Here is a 23,986-nt window from a genome sequence, read left to right as displayed (position 1 = left end):
AAGTCCCAGCAAGGGCTCTATTGCAGTAAAATTTCAGCACACAGGCAGTGTTTGAAAAGCTTCTGCCATCTTGCCAGTCTACTTCTCTTGTAGCTTGACTTTGTAGTTTGCTCTGGAGATAAATTCTCACGTTTACTGAATCCAGACGCATTACCTTTCAGATAGCTCACCAGACAAAATCCAGAAAGTTCACTTTTAAGGCCAGGCTCTTGGAGCTACCACAGGCAGCGTCAAGACAACGGTTCCTCAACCTCCTATTAATATTTACACTGTGCTCCCCCCTACTGCTGCCATGTCTTCTGGAAGAACACCACATATACTTGTAATGGCTGGCAGCTCTTCCTCCCAGTATGCTCTGGCTAAGGTCCAGAAACTCCTACTCCAAAAACAGAGGTGCTACACTCCTTTAGCTACTTTCGCTGGCCTGCTGCCTTTTTACCATGCAATTTGGGTAGTTCAGAGAATACTGCTACATATCTCTTTCAATGCAGACTTTAATGGGGGGGGAAAAAGCCAAAACAATACAAACAGTATTTTTTTTAATTTAAAATATTTACAGCCAATATGTGGTTATTTCATCAAAAAGTTTATAGACAATTGCTGCTGACAGACAGACCAGCAGAGATACTTGATAAATGCCCACAAAGCTGTGTAAATAGTAGATCTCCATACATATCCACACAGTAACATACAGAACATTTCCTACTGCCAGGGACAAGATTCTAATAATGTCCTAGCCTTGCATCAGGACAAAATCTGGACACATACCACTCTTCCATCTCAACCTTTGGTTTCCACTATGGGAAAATTCTACTACAAGGCAAAGAGAACTTCACAGAGCACCCCACACAGTTCCTAGATACATATGGGTTAGGACACCAAGGCTGCAGAGCGTACAAGTGAAGCACAACTTCCTTTCTGTTTTGAGGAGGCCTAGATGAGCTCTGCATTGCCATGTGAAATGCAAAACCTGCAGACCAAATTCTGCTTTCAGAAGCAGTTACCAGGGTACCCTCACTTCAGTCAAAAGAATCACTCCAGATTCCAGACTTACATCAGATTTGGTTCCATAGAGCAACTTTCAGGTTTACTAGAGAGAAATCTGAGACTTCCAGCTGTCTCTTCGTCTGCAGTCTTTGGTATGTCAAGTTTATGTAAGACCTCCCTAAACAGGCAGGTTATGTGCTTTTGTAAGCAAAGTACATGTGGGTTTTGCAAAGCATATTAAAAATTTGTGATCCCCAACTCTGACTCAAAGGCTGAGGATTACTGCTTGTGTTTGTTAATATCCAAACTTGGAAAAAATCTCAGGTAAAGTGGCTCCTGAGATAAAGAGATTTTAAAATCTTGGATTTTTACAAAAATAGTATTTATATGGTCTTTTCAGCCTTTTTATTTCTCAATCTTAGGATGCATTTGGATCACATATTTCACTGTCTCTGCAACATTATTACACAGAAATTATTTATTTCTTAATGAAAAATAAAAATCTTACCCAATGACTAGGCCTCGAGAGTTGTGTTTTGTGAAAGATCAAATATCATGCAAGGCAGCGTATAAAACTATTCTTGTTTTATGCTTGCTCTACTGTGTTCACAGAGCCTGCAAGTCTTACAAATCCTGTTTCCTTCACCTGATATTTGGAGCACACAACTTTTCTCCTTTCACCTCTTTAGGGTGGCCTGATGGCTGGTGACACTCTTAGTGATCTGACCTAAAAATTCTGTATGCCAGGCTCATGCCCATTACAGCACTGAAAGGGGGCAGTTTCTTGTCCAGTTTGTAACAAAATTTTCACCAGTTAGCTGCATTGGCTGATATAGCGTTACTCTAGCTCAAAATCAGTCAAAAAGGTTGTATCCCTTTTTTCATATTGAAATTGGCTACTGGAGCCATTTCTTTCTTCCAGACTCTGGTTATTTATATGTTTGATATTTTGGATCAGATAAATTATGCAAAAGGACTAAGAATTTTCAGAAAAATTGTCAAACAAACCACGTTTTTTTGGCTCCTGTTCACTGTCATACTTGGCAACAAATACATAAACTACTAGTTAACATTTGGTTCAGAAAATTAAGTAACTTCTTTAAATATTAACATCCAGCTTTGTAATTAAATTCAGCAGTATCTACAGCTGCAAGACATTTTAAGAGGTTTGGATATTTACCAAAATATAAAAGGCTGCAAAATTCTCTCTTTAAACATTTTTTATGGTTTATATTTTGCAATTGAATAATTAAATCGTGTTTCATACATATGTCTAGTGCAATTGTTCCAACAGTTCTTTCCAAATGCCTGCTGTTTCCTCACACAAAGCAGACGTCTTAAACACATCCAGTTTTTTACAAGAAATCAATCACTTCAAAGAGAAATATCAGCTCACCCCTAAAACTAAATACTGCTAGGCATACACTCATTCTCTCTGTGACTCCCTCACATTCACATGTACAGTTTTATTTCATTTTAATGTCACCCTGGCCCATTTTTATAGCAAATTTTGTATCAGTAACGTACAGAACTACTCTATATAAATTACCATATTTTTCAGTACAGAGAATAGTTAGTAATTTTAAGTTCTAGGTTGTCAGGTGTACAGTTACACCAGGGTACTTCCTATAAAAGAAGTGATCTCCCCAGTTAATGAAGTAGCTTCACTGCTAAAAAGGAGTTTACAGATCAGTGCACAGATTCAATTTTAAACAAAAATGACAGTTCAGTACTCACTTTGCAAAGACAAGGTTCCATGCATGGATCTTCATTAATGCTACCAATCAGGCTGCAGTTACAACGCAGGCAGTTTGGATAGCCCTGATAACCAAATGCACAACGATCACATTTTTCTCCTGCGTAACCTTCTCTGCATTGACACTGACCTGGCCAAGTTCCTTGAATAGCAAAAGTAGAGATAAAAATAAATGAGAGCAAGCAATAGGCTGTTTTCAAGATGTCTCAGAGGATGTAAATAATTCAGCATTCCTTTTTTATTACATTCTATGTTATATTCCACACAGATACTTGGCATAAGGTCAGTCTCACCACCTATTTTTCATGCTAAAATACCAGATGCACAGAAACTGCAGCAAAATGGATTTTGTGACAGCTGTAACAGCATTCACAAACAACAGCGTTAGATCTCAATCCCTCATGCTACTTTACATAGTAGGAGCCCACAATCCCAAGAGAACACATTCAGGGACTTGACCTACCTTAAAATCATAAAATTGTGTTATGCCTCAGCCTCACCTTCCTAAAGATTTACCATTGCTTTGAAGTGGTACCTAACAGGCAGCCATTCAAAGGTAGGTAAGTGTTCCCTCAAACCAGAAATACAGCCAGATTTGAAGCTCAGGGCAAAGGCACTTCCTGCTCCCTTACCACGCTGCGAGTCAGAATGGTGCTCATCTTTAACACAGTCAGAACTCAGAGAGCCGAATGGGTCGCAGTCACAGGGGTAGCAGGGGTGATCCTCATATGGAGAAACCTACAAAATGATAGTTTTCTGTCAAATTCTGAAATTATTAACTGGGAAAAGTACGTCTGTTTCTTGTCTTCGATCACCAAAACTAAAAGTAATGAAGACTGGAAAAAGCTAATATGGAACAATAGATCAAAATAGATCTAGTTTTAGCCAACAGAAGGATCAGGGGATTGCAGTCTAGAAAAAAACTTAAATGTAGGAACAAAATTTGGTCTTCAATAGCACAAAGGTATAGTAACTGCTAAGGGCTAGATGCTGAAGCCTGACACGCTCAGCATAAATGGACATTTTTTTTAATGTAACAGTAATTAACCACTGTGATGGCTTGCCAAAGATAGTGAAATGTTGAAGACAAGAATGGATGCTTTTTGCAAAGATATTCTGGTTCAAAGAGGAAGGAAATTAAAGAAATCTTTGCCTCTGTGTTCAATGGAAGGACAAATTATCTATTAATGTAGACTCATTCTGACTTCATGATCTATATATCTTTGAAATATAAGGTGATGCAATGAATATGGCAAGGACTTTATTTTTTTTCAGGGAAAATTTTCCTTTGAGGTGATTCAGCTGTAAAGCAAATCATTAATGACCTCTAGACACACATTTAATGGCTACAAGTTGATTGAAGACTTTTCTTCAATGCTTCTTACAGCAACTGTAAGATAATCTCTGACTCCAATTTACTTCTTTGGATGAGCTGTGCCAGCTACCTAGCCATACTCCTATGGACTCAGACTCTGTTAGCCACATCTTAACAAATGTCTTCTAGAGTTTAGGTCATTTTTCTGAAGAGTGACACTTGTCAATAAACTGGAAAGTACACAGGTTCAGAGAGCACAAGTCCTACAATAATCACATCAAGAAGAATATTTGTTGCAACATCTCATGAGCCAAAGAGTCTGATCTTAAAATCATGTAACGGTCCTTTTTAACACTGTTTGACAGGGCCTTATTCAGGATGGTACATAATGTTAGCACTTTTGAAGACTTTAATACTGGCACTTTTTATAGCTTTATCCACAGGAAAAATGGGTTTCCTATCAGAACATGCACATTTGCACACTATTATGTCAAGCTTCATCCTTACTTATTTTTTTCTTCTCCAACAGCTTGACCTGCCCTCCCACACAGCTGGACAAGTATTTTGGTTTTTCCTGAAAGTTTTGCTGTTATATGATTTACAAAAAAACCCTCTACAGTTCTTAGCTATTATGTAACTGATCAAAATATATATATTACTTACAATCAGCTGAGATACACACCATGATACTACACTGTAATTCACCAAAACATGAGAATGGTATTTTCTAGATCTTACTTTGTGTGGTCTAAAATATCCATCAGCACACATTTCACAGTTGATCCCAGTAGTATGTTGAGTACAGTTTAAACACACGCCACCTCCTGTATACTGGCCATGAATATCCATGCTCCTTTTCTGATCTGCAATACTCTGATTGTAATAACAATCTTCTGCTTTGTTATGACAGTTGCACTCTGAGAAGAAATGGAAATATTTTTTTTTATTTATATTGTGTAACAGTTCCTATACCACTGACACTTTTCAAAGTGGAAAATGTAAGTAGAAGAGCCTATCAACTTGTCTCAAAAGTGTGCTTTTTCCCTTTAGCCATGCTAGATGCTTCAACAGTCTTAATACACTTTATTCTTAGCAAGTTAGTACATTTCCAAACCACTATCACCATTTCAATCGCACTGTTTTTAACAGTATTCTGCAGATCCCACTAAGACAATCCTGTCAGGACTGAGGTCAGCAGTGATGTGTTAATTAGTAATAACTGTTCCTTCATTTTATGTCTTCCACAGAAGAAAATCTGCCTAATTCCTCTCTTATTTGTATTATAGGTAAAAATCTGAGAAGTCAACAATGCCAGTACACAAGTAGAAATTTGATTTAGGTTGGAGGATACTTCAGTCCAAACTGTCATAAACAACTACTTTCCAAAGAGTGATATTAAGACTGGTGCAAATGCCTTAACCAAAAAACCTACTTTTCCATCCAGAACTTTAAATTTTATCTAATAAGTTCTTAATTGTCTGCAGCTTGTGCTACACATTAGCACTGTGAAGAGAGAAAATGCATCAACTAGCCCTAGTAACACAATCAGCCATACCGGCACAGCTTAAGTCAATCTATCAGACAATCTGAAATGTAATTGGCCAATAGGGAGTATCTTTCAAAACCTTTGTTACCAGAACAAAGTTGTTCATCTGACAAAATTTATGATCAATGTAAGAAATTCGCATTTCAAGTAGCTAACAAAATGATTGATGCAAATCTGCTAGTTTCTACAGGACTACAATAAATCCACAAATTCCTTTGAAAAAGAGACTCTGAAAGCTATACTACATGACAACTTCACTAGCCAGCAAGTCAGGTTGGACAGATTATTTAAAATCAATTTAACAGTTATGATTAGAAGTAGGTTTTCTACCTTTGAACAATCCCATGAAGACAGTTCAGAGTTCATGGATTTTTCTTGGGAATTAGTACAGATCTATATGAAAGCAAACTCAAGCAAGAAAATAGTAAGACTTCATGAAACTAACTAAATGTCTGCATACTTACTCTCACATTTGTTCCCTGCAGAAAGGGTTCCTGGTCTCCATGGTTTCTGGTGGTAGCCTGGACAGCATTTGTTACAGCTCTCTCCACATGTGTTGTGTTCACACTGGCACTGCAACTTCTAAGAATAAAAAATTCACTTCCTTTAAATATTTTTTAATGGATAATTTAATCAATGTTGCCAAAAGTCTGCCCAGTATCGGCCTAACTCCAAAAAATGTCAAGACCCACAAATACCCTAAAATTAACATTAAATTGCTCAACCACGCTATATCAACTCTTGGGAAATAGCCTTTCTAGAACAGGAGGGGCAAATCTCCTGTGTTGCAAGAGAGACTATTTCTTGTGCCCCTTGAATTGTTTAAATTCAATGCCAAAGAAAAAGAGATTACTTTAAAAAAGTTATACTACCAGAGACCCAGATATGCTTCCTCAGAAAAGGAAGAAAAATATGGCAAATAATTTGTATGCACCATATCCTAAAATCTCTTTTACCTTCCTCTTTCTCATTCTCCTTAGGTGATTTTTTATTTTAATTGGAAAAGTTGTTTTGTGAAAATAATGAGATTAAAGAATACCTTTGTGATTTCATCCAGAGGGCAGCTTCGAGCATGGCCATAACAAATACACATACCACCAACAGAGATGTCCTTTATTGAATAGTAGTACTACAAAAAACAAAGTTGAAAAAGGGATGAATAAAAGACATTTAAATGTATTTACATTTCCCCATCCTACTCTGCAAAATAAAATGTGACTTGAAAAACAAAATAAATACTTTAAAGTATTTGGCATTTGGGGAAACCTTCTATTTTTGCTTTATTTATTTTTCCCATGTTTTTCCTCATTGGTATGAAACAATAACTGACTTTTAAGTAAGTATGTAAAATTCCTCAGCTTCTGGAAAGACTACCAAATGTGACCTCAGCCAAAATTTATACTTGTAAAAAAAACTCACCTTTTTTTCACCCTTTAAGAAACCATAAAGCATTAAAAAATTGCCATATTTTAATGTCAGTCTGGGAACTAAGAGTATGCTTTCTTAACACGGGAACTCCGCCCTCCCTTAAAACCACTTTGTACACTCTCTTCCAGACCAGTTCTTTGTTACTACCATGTAGCCACTGAAATATTCTATCCAAACTCTTAGCTTCAAAATTGGTGATACAGCAGAATACTATCCATTAATATTGCCAGGTGGTGAGCAAAAGCAACATACATAAGGAAAGGATTTCATTTTCAAGGAAGAGGCAGGAAATGACCATCTGGGTTCAGTTACAGCTGCAGTATCAACATGGTTGGCCTGTTTGTATCCTGAGAATTATGTACTACAGGGGAACGAAAAAGAAACACTTTTTGAGGATACTTCTAAGAGAAGAGTTCGAGACTGTCAGACCTAACAACCTTGAAGTCATCTGGTTCAGGAAGAGGAGGTGTTCCTGGGTGGTCAGACATGCTGACTCCTGGACTGTTATTTCTTTGAACGATCTTGGAACTGTAATAAAATAGACTCTTTGATTTCATACTTTTTTTTTTTAATGTTTTAAAATTTCTTATTATGTTCAGTGTTTTAGGAGGGTTTTTAATGTTACGCTTGAACTACAAAAATCATTCAGGGACTTATCATGAACACTAAGTCCTTAACTACAGAGAAGGAGGCTGAGACTGAGAAAAGGAGGAGGACAAGAGCAGAATTGTATTTTTCACTGCATTCCCTCCTTCATCTCCTTTGTGTTATTTTCTTACAGAGTATGGGTCACAGCAGCTGTGTGCAGCTTGAAGTTGAATGAGAGAGACCAATGCTAATCAAATGCTACAGACAGAAATAAATAAACAAAGACAAAAATAAAGGTGCTGTTGAACACTTAGAAAAGTTCTGCATCGGCCATTTTTCAGGACTATGTACAAGAAACCAAACATAATTGGTATCAACAGCTGGATGCAGAGTCTTCAAAAACAGCACCCAAAAAGCTAGAAGTGATTATCTTTGTTACACTTGGTTGCACAGTGAGACACAAAGTGAGACATCAGTATTTGGGAACTCTGCCCAATAAAACCTATGTGTTCTGAAAAAGAAAATGTGTAGCTTTTCATGCACAACTGCACTAAGTAGTGCTAGGTGGAGTAGTCCTAAGCCCGGGATTGCGCAACTGTGTATGTTACAAGAGCAGTGGGAATGCTTGTCCTCAATATTCTTATTTCTCAGCGATATGTTTGTATGCTTTCATGTCAACCCTTTCCTTTTGGTGGTGTATTTCTTGATATTCCAATACTATCAATAGATCTAAATATCAACCAGTCTGCTCCACAGGAACACCTCACCTGCTCAGGCTGTGCATTTCCCTACTGCCGGCAAGGCACAAGCTGGAGCAGCCGTCCAATACTCTGCTCTTGAAGTCTTCATGCTAGCAATTCCCATAGGAGTCAGACAGAACATGCAGAACACATCCAGATTTTACACCTTAAAATGCTGCAGCTGAATGAGCACCTACATGACCAAGGTAGAAGTGGTCCTGACTTGAAAGTACCCACCAAATTTAACCAAATCCAAGTTCCTTTCTCCCTTGTACTCAGCTATCCAGACAGCACAAGGTTTGCCTGTATCAGAGAAGTCACAAACTGCAAGAGTCCTGTTCCTGCACAAGGAAGCGTTGCCTGCAGATATTATTCAAGGCAAAGAGCTAGAAAGGAAGGGATAGAGGAAACACTTCTCATGTTTTTCTGTCCTCATCAGAAAGCCTACTTCCTAGAAAAACTTGAAGTCTGTGATGTCGTAACCTATGAATTGTGGGCCAATTAAGATGGTCAAAATGGTGAGATACAAAGCAGAAATACTGCTTAAGGTAGATGCTGTCATTAGGATTCCAATACTGAATTTATATAAGAGCATGGAGAAGTCAGCCTAAGCGCTTGGGGCCTCAGTTTCCCCAGTTTCAATATCAAATGTGTACATATCAGTTAATACTCTCAGAATTCTCTCCAAGGTTTTACATTATTATTAATTCTTAGGCTTTGAAACAAAAATTAAGAAAATTCTCATGAGACATGAAAATTCACAATGGCAAGGTTTTCAAGTATTTATTTTTACGAATGACAGCACTGGGTCCTGAAATCCTTGATGCACCAGAAAAGATACTACATTTGCATCAAGGGCAACCTCAATTTCCATAATCCAAACCATATTTTTAATTTTGATGATAAAGCATAGATAATAAACACTGTCTCTAGCATAAATCATTTACAGAAATAAGTAAAACAAAAAGAAAACAAATAAAAACAATCTAACAAAAAGAAAAAAAAATAAAAACAATCTCTAAAAAGTTTTCTCTTAAAGTTGTTTATGATAAGGTTATTGTTGTTAATGCTGTCAAAAGGAAGGCAAGAATTAACAACCTATCAAAACAACTCTGTGAATGGCAAGGATTAAGAACTGCCTCTTTCCCAAGGAGATAAGAATATTCTCTCCCATCAAGCTATTCTGAATACCCTTTATGAACAATCAGCTTACCCTTCTGGTAACAATGGGGTCTAGTTCTTTAGGATCATTGTGGCTGAGAGTCATGAGGTCAGCATTCAGAGTTCTAATACGCTGCAGTCGTAGGCGAATGTACCGTGCAGAAGTAAATTCCAAAAGCTTCTGTGAAGGATCATCAGCGCTAGGCCTACCATTGATCAGTGATGTGTGAATCTAGAAAGAAAGGCTGGTTTAATCATAAATATAATTGTGATTTGTTTGGAACAATATCAGTCTGAGAATCCAAACCATAGAACTTAAACTTCTTTCACAACAGCTCCAGATGGTGACATGTTAAACTACACAGAATTCCTTTTATTTCCCCATTGTCTATCTACAGGTAAAATTCCTGCTTCCTGACTCACACATTTCTGAAACCACCACTGAAATCACCACTATCACTTCATCATAGTCCCGAGACTCCTGGACTTTTATGGAGAGAGCACAAAGAAAAGAACAGTAACAAGGTTAGTCCCTAGTTCCTGCAGTCTTGCTTCCTCTCCCTCATTGGAATGGAACATGTAACTCTGGCCATAGGCACAGTTTTGTCCTTACAGATCTCTTCTCCACAAATAGAAAAGATCTTATTGCAAAACATATGGTACACATTCTCAATCTGGGGTCATTAATTCTACACCTAGAAGTTACAGGGCTGCACAGTCAGCAAGGAGTATTTGGTGATACGAGAATGCAGTGGGAAGCCACAACACAGATGACAATTGAAAGCAAGGGGCTGCCACCACAAATCCACTCATCCGGCCTCCATCTTTCTTGCACAGTTCTAATCGGCCCCCCTAAGATGACATTTGGTATCAAGCTGCACAGCTTACTCTGTGCTTCCTTCTTTCCAAAGTAACTTAGGAATACACAAGGATATAGTCTCATATGACCCTACAGTTCCTGTTCCATTTTATGGAAGAAACTGAAAAACAAAACCCTACAGGCAACAAACAAATGTTAAAAAGTTCACCTAGTGTCCATAACAAATGGGCCAGTCAGTCGCACTTTAGAGTTCATGACATATCCCCCTTTATGAGGAGTAATTTTGTCTCACATACTACTCTTGAACTTAATAGTTTTAACTTTGTCCAGTACTGTCAAATTGTTCCCCTGAAAATATTTCTAAATAATGAAGAATATTTTACTAGTATTTAAAAAAACCCAAGCACTTAGTTCTGTAGTGGAGCTAGGGGCTTCCCAGAGTAATTGTGTTATTCCAAAGACATACAAGGGGAGACTAGTAATGGAGGTCACACTTCCAAAATTATAATTTTGCCATTTATTGGTTACCACCATTCCATCTTAATATTCTAACACACTGTGTTCAAAGAATTCCACTTTTCTGATACCCCATTCATTTTCCAACTGCAGAATAACAGTTCTGAAAACCAAAATTTTTCCAGGTCCAAACCTGCAAATTAACACCACCCTATATAGTGTTCAGTTCTCATAGAAACACAGAGAATTCTTCTAGTCCATTTCCTATGCCAAAGTAGGATTTACTAAATTTGTTAGATGTTTGACCAATCTGTTCTTGAAGACCATGGTTGGTGCTGACTCCACAATCCTCCAAGGCAATCTATTCCAGCCCTTTCTGGCTTTATTGTTAGAAATGTCCCTAGTCTCTAACCCATATTTTCCTTGTTACAATTTCAGAACTCTTCTTGCATCCTGTCACAGACAGGACTTTTCCTCCTTGTACCCATGTTTTATGCAACTGAAGACCGAAGCTGCCCACCACAGTCAGTCTGTTCTCTTTAGGAAAATTGGTGGCAACATATTCATTCAGAAGTCATGTTTTCTGCTGGGAACTGCAAGGCAGAATTGTTGATCAAATATTCAAATATCACTGCACCGCTTCTATTGAAAAATTTAACATACATATAGTCGACTATAGATGTATTCTAAATTCTGTAATAATACACTATAATTTTTAGAGACAGTAAAGGAATCTTTCCAAGCAGGAAAAGGCAAAAACAGTAGGGATAGTGACTAAGACACTAAAGAGCAAATATAATGATTCTCTTCACACACTGCTAAATTTGGCTAATATATTGCTTATATAAGCTTAAACACAGAGATATATTTGTATGACTTTTTTTTTACTTATTTGTACCCCATAATTCAGGACCATTTTCAAATAACTGCATTTTAAGCCTTGGAATTCATCACAAGCCCTAACTTCATTATGTAAATTTCTGGAAGCAGATGTTCAAGAAGTATAAATCAGGCAAACAACAGAACTTACAGTAGAGTAGCTATACCTCTTCAAACCTGTAAAAAATCTAGCAGTTAAAATAGCACAGTGTCTGATTTGGCAAAAAGTGTTATTATTGACATCCACGTTTAGATACGTGGTCTTTTTACCCAAACACTTATTTCACACTAAGACACTTCAAGCTGATTGCAGAACATCAGGATGCTAATAAGTGCTGGATATAAGACAGACGCTTATAGAGATCAGCTGGTCTGCAGGATTCATACAGGGCTATTCTTAAGTTGAACAGAGTGGCCAGAATCAATTACAAAGCACTAAATACATGTATTTTCAAAAGGGTGCCAAGGGTCCAGGTTGTGAGATATTCTGTGCAGGGAATATTCCTGTCTGACAGACATTCCATTTACAACGAAGCAGTCCGTCCTTCGTGAATGACAGGTTTTATGCATGTGTGTTTATCGACTGGTTGGATCTATGGGCCGAAGCCAATTGGATGAGGTTCAACAAGGCCAAGTGCTGGGTTTCATGAGGAGCAGCTGAGGAAGCTGGGGTTGTTTAGCCTGGAGAAAAGGAGGCTCAAGGGGGATCTTATTGCTCTCTACAACTACCTGCAAGGAGGTTGTAGCCAGGTTGAGTGTCAGTCTTTTCTCCCAGACAACAAGTGATACAATAAGAGGAAATGGCTTCGAGTTGTGCCAAGGGAGTTTCAGTTTGAAAATTAGAAAAATTTTTTTCAAGGAAAGGGCTGTCAAGCACTGGAACAGGCTGCCCAGGGAAGTGGTGGAGTTACAATCTCAGGAGGTATTAAAAAGACGTTAAGTGTGTCACTTAAGGACGTGGTTTATTGGTGAACTTAGCAGTGCTGGGTTAATGGTTGGACTAGATGACCTTAAAAGCATTTTCCAATCTAAATGATTGTATGATTTTATGCAATACATTGAAATTTAATGCTGTCATTTTTTATGTTCTTATTTTTTCTGTTACTGCACTCAAAAAAAAAAAAAGGCATAACATTTGGATAGTGTGACCCAATTAATTATGTGTACCATTGGGAAAAATGAATGAGAAGAAAAAGTCAGTAAATTGAATCTCTGGCATCCTTCGAGCTGGAGTTGTATGCTCTATTAAATGTACATTACAAGAGGCACTGTTCGTACATAGTCAACCTAAAGGTTTTCTGGTTAATTATGTAGACAGGTTAAGTTTCTTCGTTCCATCTGATCTGTTGGGGAGATGCTAACATGACTGCAATAAACATTTGATTGAAGTGAATGGGACTTGATGTTACTGAATTTCATTGTTTTTTCTTGCTGATAATTTCAAGTTTATGTGAATGTTTGACACACTTTGGCCCTTAGCTGCATACATTCCGATCTTTATTTATTCAAGAAATAAAAACATACTGATTTCTATTAAGCTAAGAGTTACTAGCACTCTCCATGGGATAACACCACATTTATTATCACGGCCATACATTATAGCATTCACAACAGAATAACCGTGGTTTTAATGTATCATTTCATTATGTGGCTGCCTCTATGCAATAAATTACACAAGTACCATGAATAGAGTTTGTTAAAAGAAAGAACAATCAACAGCGAGGCTGCACAACTCATAGCCCTTTTAATTATGCTACATCCCTGAAACAATGCCAAGGCTTGTTTAGGAGTTCCAGCTGTGCCAAGCACTTCAACAGTGTTTGCAGCTTTATCTCACACAACCAGGTGTTCCTAACACAGGAGTTTTCTCTACTAAATGAAAAACCTGGCAGAACATAGAGCCTCTGTTACAGTCTTTCAGGATAAAGTAACTAATAATTCACAGCTAATAGCTACCATCAAATTATGTGGAAAGAGAGAACAAAGAGCTTAGTAATGGGAATACATAGAGCCAAAGACATGTTTCATCCCAGCATTTTAAAGTTTACTTTTCTGGTACATGATATAAAGACGATACCATTAAAGAAGATTAACAGATCACCTGGTAGTGCTGATGGCGATGAATTCTGTAACTGGAATTAAAAGGTTTTCATATTGCTATCAGTCCATGTTCTTCATCATAAACGACAAGTACAAAAACCAACGTACCTCTCCATGTTCCAGGGGAACTAATCTGGAGTAATAGGAGGTGCAGATCACTTCATCATCTCTCTTGTAAGTTGGCGGTCCAATTCTTGGAGTAATATTATAACGAGTTAAACATTCGGTATCACTAATTGCATAGTACTGCCATGGTCTGAACTCTGTGCCATCTATGGAGCGTTCCAAAATCCAGTTTCCAGGTCGTGGAGCATTAGCAGCTTTGATGATGACATATGCAACTTGAAAGACCTGAAAAAAGTGCAAGAAGAAAATTTCAATACTTCATTATGCTCTATAAGACCACTAGAATCAAAGTGGATAGTAAATTAAAAACTTTAAAAGCAGTTTACATAGGGAGAAAGTAAAATTTGGTACAGTAACTCTGGATAAATTGTTTGCACAAACTTTTGACAAGGGGTCCATCTAATTGTGTTTAGGCCATCAGTCTATGCTGATGTAATAGCTGAAATCTATCTACACTGTACATTTCAGGATTAGTTGGGTGTAACAGTCATTCTGTGAGAAATGTGCTATTTAGCTTTTTTGAGCCTTTGAGGGATTCAAAGATTTGTGTATTGGTTGGGGGTTTTTTTTGTTTGTTTTGTGTTGGTTGGGGTTTTTTTTTACATAGATGCAGCCTAAAAACCCTCTTTGTTTCATATTTTAGCTGGGGATTTAATCCTCTTTGTAATAGCATTTCTGATAAGTTTTTTACACCCTATATTAAAAATTTCTGTGCATTCCCTTTTCATTCTGTGTTAGTTATTTCAGCAGAAGACTACTTACAGACTGCTAAAAATACTGAGGGACAAATAAGGTGAATATGACAAAAACAATGGTGACAAAATAGCTAATATTCCTAAATAAAGTTGTGTAAGAGCTATACAGGTATCTTGACTATTTTTTTAACAACCCTGGGTCCAAAGTGAAATCCCCATCCACATAACAGCACTGCTCATCACTTCTGTGAGCAGGCAGAGCAGTAATTAAGTTCATATCACCTTCTAAATTACTTTGTCATGGGAGCTACATAACCCACACTGGCCCTGAATTAGCTATAGCATTAGACAAGAACACTGAAGTGCACTTATTGCAAAGCTACTATCTTCTCCCTCACCCAATACCTACGACATCACTTCACTTAAAAAGGCTGCATTTTGCAAATTCGTAACACTTCTATACAGGAGTTCAATGTTTCATACACACTAGAGTATCAAGCCACATTTAGATGAAAGAAAAACTGTGTATTATTCAACCATCTCAGAGGAATGTATTCCCACTTGAGCAGACTGCCTGGTCGGCTGCTATTATCATCATAATTCCTGTCTGCATGTGCAGTATTAATACTATGTTGAGCTCCAATTTGGCTGAAACCACTTCTTTCATGCATTATAAATTCAAATTTTTAGGCTTTTGTTTTGCAATACACATTAAAGCTAGAGCAAGAATAGTACTTGCCACATAAAAGGAGGTTTTGATTTTTTCAAATGGGGAAATAAACTCTCAAAGATAAATAGTAACTGCATTGTGTATGCAATCAGGAAACTACTTTTGAAACAAGACATTCTTTAAGTGAACAGAACTTTGATTAGGAGGTCTTGCACACATGACAAGGAAAAAAATTTGGTGATACTTATCTTCAGATGACTTACTAACTTTAACACCTTAAAAAAAAGTAAAACAAACTCAATTTCTTATTAAAATCAGACGGAATTTAAAACATGATATTCACTTGGTCTGATTTTTTTTACAGGCACTTCCCTTTTATCCTCTGAGACATCAAGCAGATACAAACAGAACATACCTAGTTGTTTCAATAAATATGAAAATTCACACAAAGTGAGGATTTTGCCTACTGTGACATTTCAGCAATGCAAGCAGAAGCAAACAAAAGGAGAAGCCAGCTCAGTGTTTAGTTAGCTGTCCAGTCTTAGGAATAAAATTTCTCTGAGGTCTGTGAATGCTCTGTTGTTCAGCACAGTCTCGAAATTTGATTAAAGTTAAGTGAATATCAAGAATTATAATCCAGCTTCCATGAAGAGTTACTTTTAAATAAAACTTACATCATGTCAACAATCTCAGACTGAAAAAAAAAAAAGGAAAAGCCAAAATACGTGCTTTTAAAGGAAAAAGGAACATTATTTGGGCAGACTTCAAGTGAAGCAACTATATTCCCTACCTACAACCTGGATTTCATTGATTCAGTCAGAGGTAGTTGAGTTATATATACCTGTTTCGCACTCAGCTTTGCACACGCAGAATCTGACGGATCATCATCATTTTGGTACCCTGAACCTGAAGACACTTGTATGTGACAGGTGTCACTTGTATGGGTATTTTCTCCATCACAGATAAGAACTTCAGAAAGCTTCAGAGAAGTTTTATTGACTGAGCTTAGGAACAGCTATGCACTTTATTTATTTATTTTTCCTCTCTGCTTGCTGTCATCAACTAAACTGCTTCCCTACTTATTACACAGTTGGCTGAACAACAAATGATCTACTTTTGATTACACTGAGATATTTCGAGACCCATTATAGTCTGCAGCTGATGTGGCTAGTTTTAAATCCAGTTCCAACTAGTAACAATGAGCTATCTTTCATCACAAACTAACTGCAGTCACTGCTGCAGAAGCAAAAGATATTTACAAGAATATGCAAGTTAAATTTACTTTAAATACCAAGTTTCTTGGTGAGGGGGGAGTGAAGGGAAAAGCCAATTAAAAATTATCATTTTCACAGCAACTGTGCACAAATGCAATGCACAATTCAATAAATTAAATTTTTTCAAGTCAATGTTTTTCCAGGAAAACAGTAGCCATGGTTGGTACCCAAGACATCTAGGGATTGATCTTTCCCGCATGTGTACAGTTCACAAACAGCTAAAATGCAGATATTTAACAGTATGAACGCTAAAGAAGCAGTGAAAAAAATCAGTGAATGATTCTATACTCTTTTAAGTATGGACAGTATAGAAAACAATTGTCTTCTTTTCCCATGGATCCTCTCAACTCTCTTCCCTTTACACACATAGCTCATAGGTACCCAAAAACACTTCACAGGTAAATTCATAGGATAATTTGTCAGTCCCTGAAATAATATAGGTTAAATAAAGAAATTAAGGATTTTGTATACATGCTCTTCGCCTCAAGAAATCAGAAGACAACCTATCAGTAGGAGGTATATTCTCAGGGATTATGTTTCCAAGTAAGGGAATGAAGCTGAAGGAAAGGATCAAGGTCATCCAAGCGCTTGCTGATAAAGATGTTTAAAGAATTGTCAGTAGGTTTTGCAGACCTCATATCTCACAAACTCTGCAACCCAAAACGGATCTGAACCAATAAGTCTATGTAATGCAAACTGATTTTCCAACATCCTTTGAGCACTTCTTCACAGAATTTTATAAGTTCATTGGGTTTGAACATCACCAAAAGCAGTTTCTTACTGCTTTCCACATTCATTCAGTGCCCACCAACCAGCTACATGATAAACCTGAGCTGTGGGGCACAAGAGCTAATGATTTGTACACTTTAATTTGACTGTATAACTTTCCCAGAACTAACTTCCTTATTGAACTACAAGGGTAAAAAGGGCAAGTCAAAGCAAGTTAACAATTCTCAAGCAGCCATAGATTAAAAGTGTCATTTTACAAGCATTTCAATCCTGACTGTAAAGATCAGCCAAATAAACTTGTTCTAAGGAACCTCTTCTTTGCAGCAGCTGAGTTTACAGTCAGCCAGCAGTGGGGACACAGCAGATGCTAGCCACAAATCCCCATTTCCAAGGGCATGGTCAGTGCTCTACAACCCACGCGGACAACACACCCTGGCAAGCACAATTTTCCTGGTAGTCTTTCTAGATAAAGACTCCCAGTCATATTTTTCAATATCTGTGAATTGAAGACAACAACAGAGAAGATTCTATCTTTGTGTAATTATGAGTATTTGAGCCTCAGGCTAAAAGCTAAAGGGAAAGATGAGTCGCAACATATTTTTTTTCTAAATTTCAGGAATATTTAAAGAACAGAGGTACCAACTTCTACTTCAAATCTACATCCCAATTCAAATCCAGACTCCACTTGATCTTGAAAAAAACTGAAAGGAGCATATGATTTCAAAACCTCAGGATTAACTTCAGTGTCCTATTGATGAGTGAAGAAAGGGAATCTAAAAAGCAGCTAAGTATGTTTTTTAAACAGCATGACCAGTCCTGTGGTGAAAATGTTTATTACAGCTAACATTACTTCACATATTTAAAATGAAACTGCAAAATTTATTCCGTTCAGTGTTGTCAACACATATAAACCTGGTTACAAGAAAAGCCTCTTTTTCTCAGATTTCATTTTGCTGTCTAAAATAATCTGTGCAAACCCTCAAAGAGTAGAAGACTACATAAAGGGATATTTTAAATATCTGCTTATATTGTTCACAGAATGTCTTTTTAAGGGATAAAGATGGCTTCAGTCTCTTAGAGACTGTGAGGCCTAGCAATTGTTTGCAACATTTTGGTCTGAGTGTTCTGTGATGTTAAAAGTGCAAAATACACTAAATTCAGCAGAATTTCTAGTCTCATTAATTATATTTTCTTGAAGATTTTGATTCATTATGTGCAGTCGTTGTTTTGGAATAGAAGGAAAATTCATTTTATTTAAAAATTGGCTTGTAAGAATGTACAGATGAACACCGTGAATCTTGCATCATCAGTTTTACAAAGCCACAAAAGGCTTTTAAGGCAGCTTGCCACGTACAACAAATTAGCATTAGTCCAGTGACGCCAACAGATTAATATTTTTTTACACCAGCAAACAATGTATCTCTACAGAAATCTGTTCTTGCCAATTCATTTCAAGATTAAAGCTTTGTACAAATCATATATTACATTCTTTTTTACTGTCTAATAGAAGAAACTACAAATTACTCTTATATCAGACTCAGAGTGGCAATCCAGTATCATAAAATATTCATGAGCTACAACTTACTCGGAAGTGGAGTTGTTTTCTCAACTCAATACTATGGGTCTTCTAAGAAGAACTGGTGTTGCTTTACAATTCAAGAACTTTATGATACACAAACATCTGCCATTTTGCTATGCCAAGTATACAGACTACATTTAAATACCTTTAAAAGTCTGAAGCATGATAATAAAACTGAGGCAAATAGTCTTCATTTAATGGTGTCACAGATTAATATTTTACAGCTGTTCCAATCACACTGCGTAAATATGCAACAGTCAGCATTTATTAAAATCATAATTTCATAATATAACTGTCCAGGGGAGTCAAACTCAGCCAAAAATGCTGTTTTTATCAAAAACTGATGCTGCGCATTTTGTTTCTGTAAAACTAGCAGTGTAGGAAACACAAGGTCATAAATCAAATCTTAGTGTCTTGTACATCAATACGACACCTCATTGCTAAACTACTCTTTCCCCAGTTCTGGATCACTGCCAGATCCCCAGTTCTGGATCACATTCAATGGAAAGAGGGAGCCGGGGCGGGGTGGTGGTAGAGTGTGTGGGAAGGAAAGACAATCAGACATCTGGATCCTGGAAAGACTGAAAGGCACACTAGAATAAATGTACCTAGTTGTTACGGTGTAAGTGAGCTAAAGAATCCTGACATAAGCCCTACCTACCGTTATAAAATGCTTACATTAGCTATAAATAGCACAGATTCCACAAAGGAGGAAGATCAAAACAGCAATTTCAATATTGCTTTTATTAGCCAGACCTCTTCTCTCAATGAGATTCCATCAAACTGCTTTTCAGTCCAGCTGTTTTTAGACTAAATAAACTAAGTACAAGGTAGAATACGAGCTGAAAGAATATCCTCTATTCCCTTCACCTTTGAGCCAAGAGATGAGTACAGCCTTAGAAATTCACAAAGGGTAAACTGGAGTGGAGTTTTCACCAGCTAAGGGAATCTTTCCCATATTTGCCAGACAAGGCTATGTTTCAGCACTCACAAACCCAATTGCTTAGATTATATCTCTAAAATGTACAATGATAACAATCCCAGGAAACAATCAAATCCTCTTAAATCTAGAACTTCTGGTAATTACAAAAGAACCCATCACAAATATGATCAGATGGTCATTTTTCACATCATGAAAAGCCACTACACTCTGGCAAGGAAAGTTGAAGGACTTGTTTACTTTAATATGCTACTTAACAGATTTCATGCACAAAGCTTGAAATGTAAAAAAAGAAGTACCAATGCTAAAGTTATATTGTAATCCACGTAGTTACAGGTACTGACTTTCAGGAATACTTTTAAAGGTCCTAGAAGAGTATTTTAACTCATTCTCAAGCTAATGTATGAAGTAAAGAATTACTAAAATCACTAAGGTCCTTCATACGCTTTTTCTTTTGTGTTTTCTTTACTCGTGCTGACTCACTTAAAGTAAGCACACCAAGTCAGCTCTAATAACTCATTGACTCAAGCAATCTCTATTAACCGAATCCTTTCTCACAGAGCATAATTTACATTCAGTTTGCATAGCCCTAGATGCCTTCTCTGTCTTAAAGTCTCTAAGGAAAACACAGAAGAAAGGCCCCTTAGGGGAAACTTTTCAAATCGAATTAGTGAAACTGAGCGTGGGTCAGGAGAGGAAAGATGTGCATGTGGTGAAACATCAACAGCACTAAGACTGGAGAATAGAAGATTTAGAGGGCAGCTCAGCTGGTCTGTTTCCAAAGTGAAATTGTTCTAGGAGGATAAAAACTAAGGCATTCCCTCCTTCATTTTTCCTTCCTGTTTGTCCATCTACAAACTAAACACAAAGCTAACTCTTCAAACAACAAGAAAGTCTTATCCAAACCTTCTGTCACTGACAAAAGACACCTTGTGATTATTTCCCTAACAGTTCTGCTTTCTAATTAAAGAGCAAACTAGGCACTTGCATAACCTATGCTTCACTTGAAAACATCAAAGTTAAACCTTCCGTTTTAATCTTTAAAATAACCTTCAAACTGGGTCTAGAGATCTTGCAAAAGCTTCTTACCAACTGTACACCTCAAATATGCATTTCTTAGTAAGTAACAAAACTTCTTCCAGAGTTTGGAAGCATCCATGTATTAATAATGAATTGTTGAGCTATGATTTTCAAACAACTTAGTTAGCCCAGTGCATAGATATGTTCAAAGCAAAACAAGAAAAAGCCAAGAAAAATACATTTTCTTCAGCAATTGTTTTGTCTTTTCTTGGAACACGGTAAAAGACTTCTGATTCTTCCATGTCTAACAGACAAACTAATAAATTGGCAAATACTCTGTACAGTTGGGCAGCCTAAGAATGATAACCCCTCCAGGTTTGGACATGAAGTGCCAAAACAGAGGAACCAACTTCTGTCCAGACAGTTCCAGATTCCCCAGGGTCAGAAATCACTGTTTCAGAAATATAATCCCTAACTCTTCAGAAAAGCTGACAGCAAAAGTTCATAGAAGATATAGTAGAGAACATTTCTTCCCAGTGCTCCTGCCAGCAAGATAGTGATCAGAATCAAGTCAGAAAAGAAGCACAGAAAGTGGCAAATCAACTTTTCTTTTAGCAACACCACTTTTGCCCCATTTTATGCATGTTTTGCACTGTAGTCCTTAAGGATATCCCTCAACTGAGGAAAGTCAGACTTCCCAGGGTTCTGGATATCCTGCAATTGAACTCTTTGACATTTTACACTTCAATCTGACCATTATGTTACAGTAACAGGTTGCATGTTTAATGTAAATACGCAAAAACACTGAGAAATTTAAAAAGTTTAACTTGTGACCTACTGTGAGATAATTGATGTGAATGCAATAACCCTCCAGTCACTTACCTTTCTCTCCTCTGAAACTCATTATCTGAGTTACAATACCTATGGATCTAATATTTGGAAGTATTATGTGTTGTTACCTTACAGCAAATGGCAGTATTTCACCTATGTCCTACTCCAAATTATTTACTCTTTTTAAGAAACTGTACAACAATCAGGTGATGGGCTGACAGTTACAGTTAATAAACAGAAACAAATGTATCCTCACATATAAAATCTGTGCTTAGGCCAATACGCTGAAAACACTGCTGCTTAAAAATAAGTCCTTGATAACAGAGACTTCAAGTAACTCGTAAGAAATCAAAGGTGGAGGAACACAATATCAGAGGACTGCTGGGGAAAAGACAGAAGGGTCAGGTAGAGGAAAGTTATCAAGACATAAGGAACTGGTATAGATGGAATAGGTTACCAAAACAGAAGAAACATGGATGAGAGTTAAAAACTCTCATCCACACATATACAATTGTTACTGTGCCACGATAGGAAGTCTGATAGGAACAAAATCTTCAAGATGCTCTAAGACAATGATTGAAAACCACATCTGTTTAAAATCAGTTCATATTAGCATATTTAACCAAAGTGCTATTGAAGAGTTAACTCACACATATCCTACCACTTAAACACATAGGAGCTGCAATCAATTGCATTGGCTTATATCTACATACATTTAATTACGCTCATCTAAATGTTACTCACCTGCCTTAAATCCAAGGTGATGGTGACCCAGTGGTATTGCCTTCCATTCTGAATGCTGGGACTCTGCCACCAGTTATTGGTACCATCAATTGCACTGGAAATTGGGTGTTGCTCTGTTTCAAAGCAAAATAATTAAACATCTCTTGGAAATAAATCTCACTGCATTTTTCTAACCCAGCACATTTATTTCACACTGAGCACAATTTCTTCCTGTCATAAAAAAGTAAAAGCTGTTATTTGTCCTCAGACAATAAGGCTGTCATTGGATCCTGCAGTGCTCAATGGTGATAGAAGGTGCTCACACTTTCCGTCAGCCCTTTGCTCAAAGGTAGTTGCACTCACGTAGTAGGGAGACTAAAACTAAAACATATTTGACAGCAATACACTCTGTATTCACAAGGAATGGTTAAAAGAAAGACACAAACCGATGAAACAAAAAAAGAAACACATGAAACTTGCCTTTGGGATTGGCACTGTGACTGTCACAGACACGGCACTGGGCATTGCGGAGGGGCCGTCCAGGGACATGCTCCACCAGTTTGCAGAACATCTCTGGTCCCTTCTCCCCACAGGTGGCATTGGTGGAGATGTGAGCATTGCTGGCCAGGTTCAAAATGGCAGGGAACAGGCCTTGCAAGAAATAATGTGACATTGTAAGACATGCAAAATTGGCACCGACAGTAATACCCCTGTTATTTCACTCCACATTTGCATGCTTTATTCTAAGGAAAACAAGAGTTTTTGCAAACCAACTTTCCCACTTGGAAGCCTTCCTTTGCATTGTGAATTGATCAAAACCAGGAGGGCAACTGGCCCACTGCCAGAAGCAAGGAGGGACTGTACAGCACGCACTCAGCTGGTATGGAAAACAGCATTTAACAGGAGCTCCCTGCAGCAGCAGCAACACCACCAGCCTGAACAACATGCTCCAGGCTTGCAAGATTTAAGGACTGAACTTTAGCCCTTTGCTACAGGCTCTTCTGCAGTCTTTGTAAAGTCTAAGGCATATTGTGCTTGCTACTTATTAATCTTTACACAAACACTTTACTGTACTTTCAAATGGCGTTGTTCTTGTGCACTGGAATAATGTAACAACAGACAAAGGGTTTTCAAGATTACTACTACCAGATCAGGAATCCTCAGCCTTCTCTAAAAGGAGTAAAGTTTTACTTTGGCTTGAAGGCCTACTGATAAAATGTCAAGAACACTGTATGTCACAAAAGTTAAGCACAGCTTCTCAGCAACGTTGTTATCAGTTTCAAGACATCCGTCCTGAGCTAAAAAGCTTTTATTTCTTTCATAGTTATGATGTAACAGATATCTCAAATGCGGGTGCCAAGAGGATGATAACAGGCTCTTTTCAGTGGTACTCAGCAACAGGATGAGAAGAAGTGGCCATAAACTAAAACATATGAAGTTTCATCTCAACATGAGGAAGAACTTCTTTACATTGAGGGTGGCAGAGCACTGTAACAGACTGCCCAGGGAAGTCATGGAGTCTCCCTCTCATGTTCCTGTGTAACCTGTTCTAGGTGAACCTGCCTTGGCAGGGGGGTTGGACTAGATGATCTCTAGAAGTCCCTTCCAACCCTAACAAGTCTC

The 23,986-nt window shown here is 37.5% G+C and overlaps 1 protein-coding gene across 1 annotated transcript in view; it reads right to left on the bottom strand.

Annotated features, from left to right (window-relative positions):
* The window catches only part of LAMA1 (laminin subunit alpha 1), a 102,354-nt gene that overhangs the window by 58,053 nt on the left and 20,315 nt on the right, over positions 1-23,986 (bottom strand). Inside the window, exons 2-10 of the mRNA XM_027748319.2 lie at positions 22,844-23,014; positions 22,385-22,497; positions 13,885-14,127; positions 9,574-9,753; positions 6,644-6,733; positions 6,069-6,186; positions 4,797-4,975; positions 3,376-3,481; positions 2,725-2,885 (exon numbers count right to left, since the gene is read on the bottom strand). Coding sequence (XP_027604120.2) covers positions 2,725-2,885; positions 3,376-3,481; positions 4,797-4,975; positions 6,069-6,186; positions 6,644-6,733; positions 9,574-9,753; positions 13,885-14,127; positions 22,385-22,497; positions 22,844-22,934 — 1,281 coding nt within the window. The 5' untranslated portion in view covers positions 22,935-23,014. The remainder of the gene's footprint in view (positions 1-2,724; positions 2,886-3,375; positions 3,482-4,796; positions 4,976-6,068; positions 6,187-6,643; positions 6,734-9,573; positions 9,754-13,884; positions 14,128-22,384; positions 22,498-22,843; positions 23,015-23,986) is intronic.

This window comes from Pipra filicauda, unplaced genomic scaffold (assembly GCF_003945595.2).
Source record: "Pipra filicauda isolate LSUMZ 115617 unplaced genomic scaffold, ASM394559v2 scaffold260_size1094732_pilon, whole genome shotgun sequence".
NCBI lineage: Eukaryota > Metazoa > Chordata > Aves > Passeriformes > Pipridae > Pipra > Pipra filicauda.
This window is presented reverse-complemented; position numbering and strand designations above follow the sequence as displayed.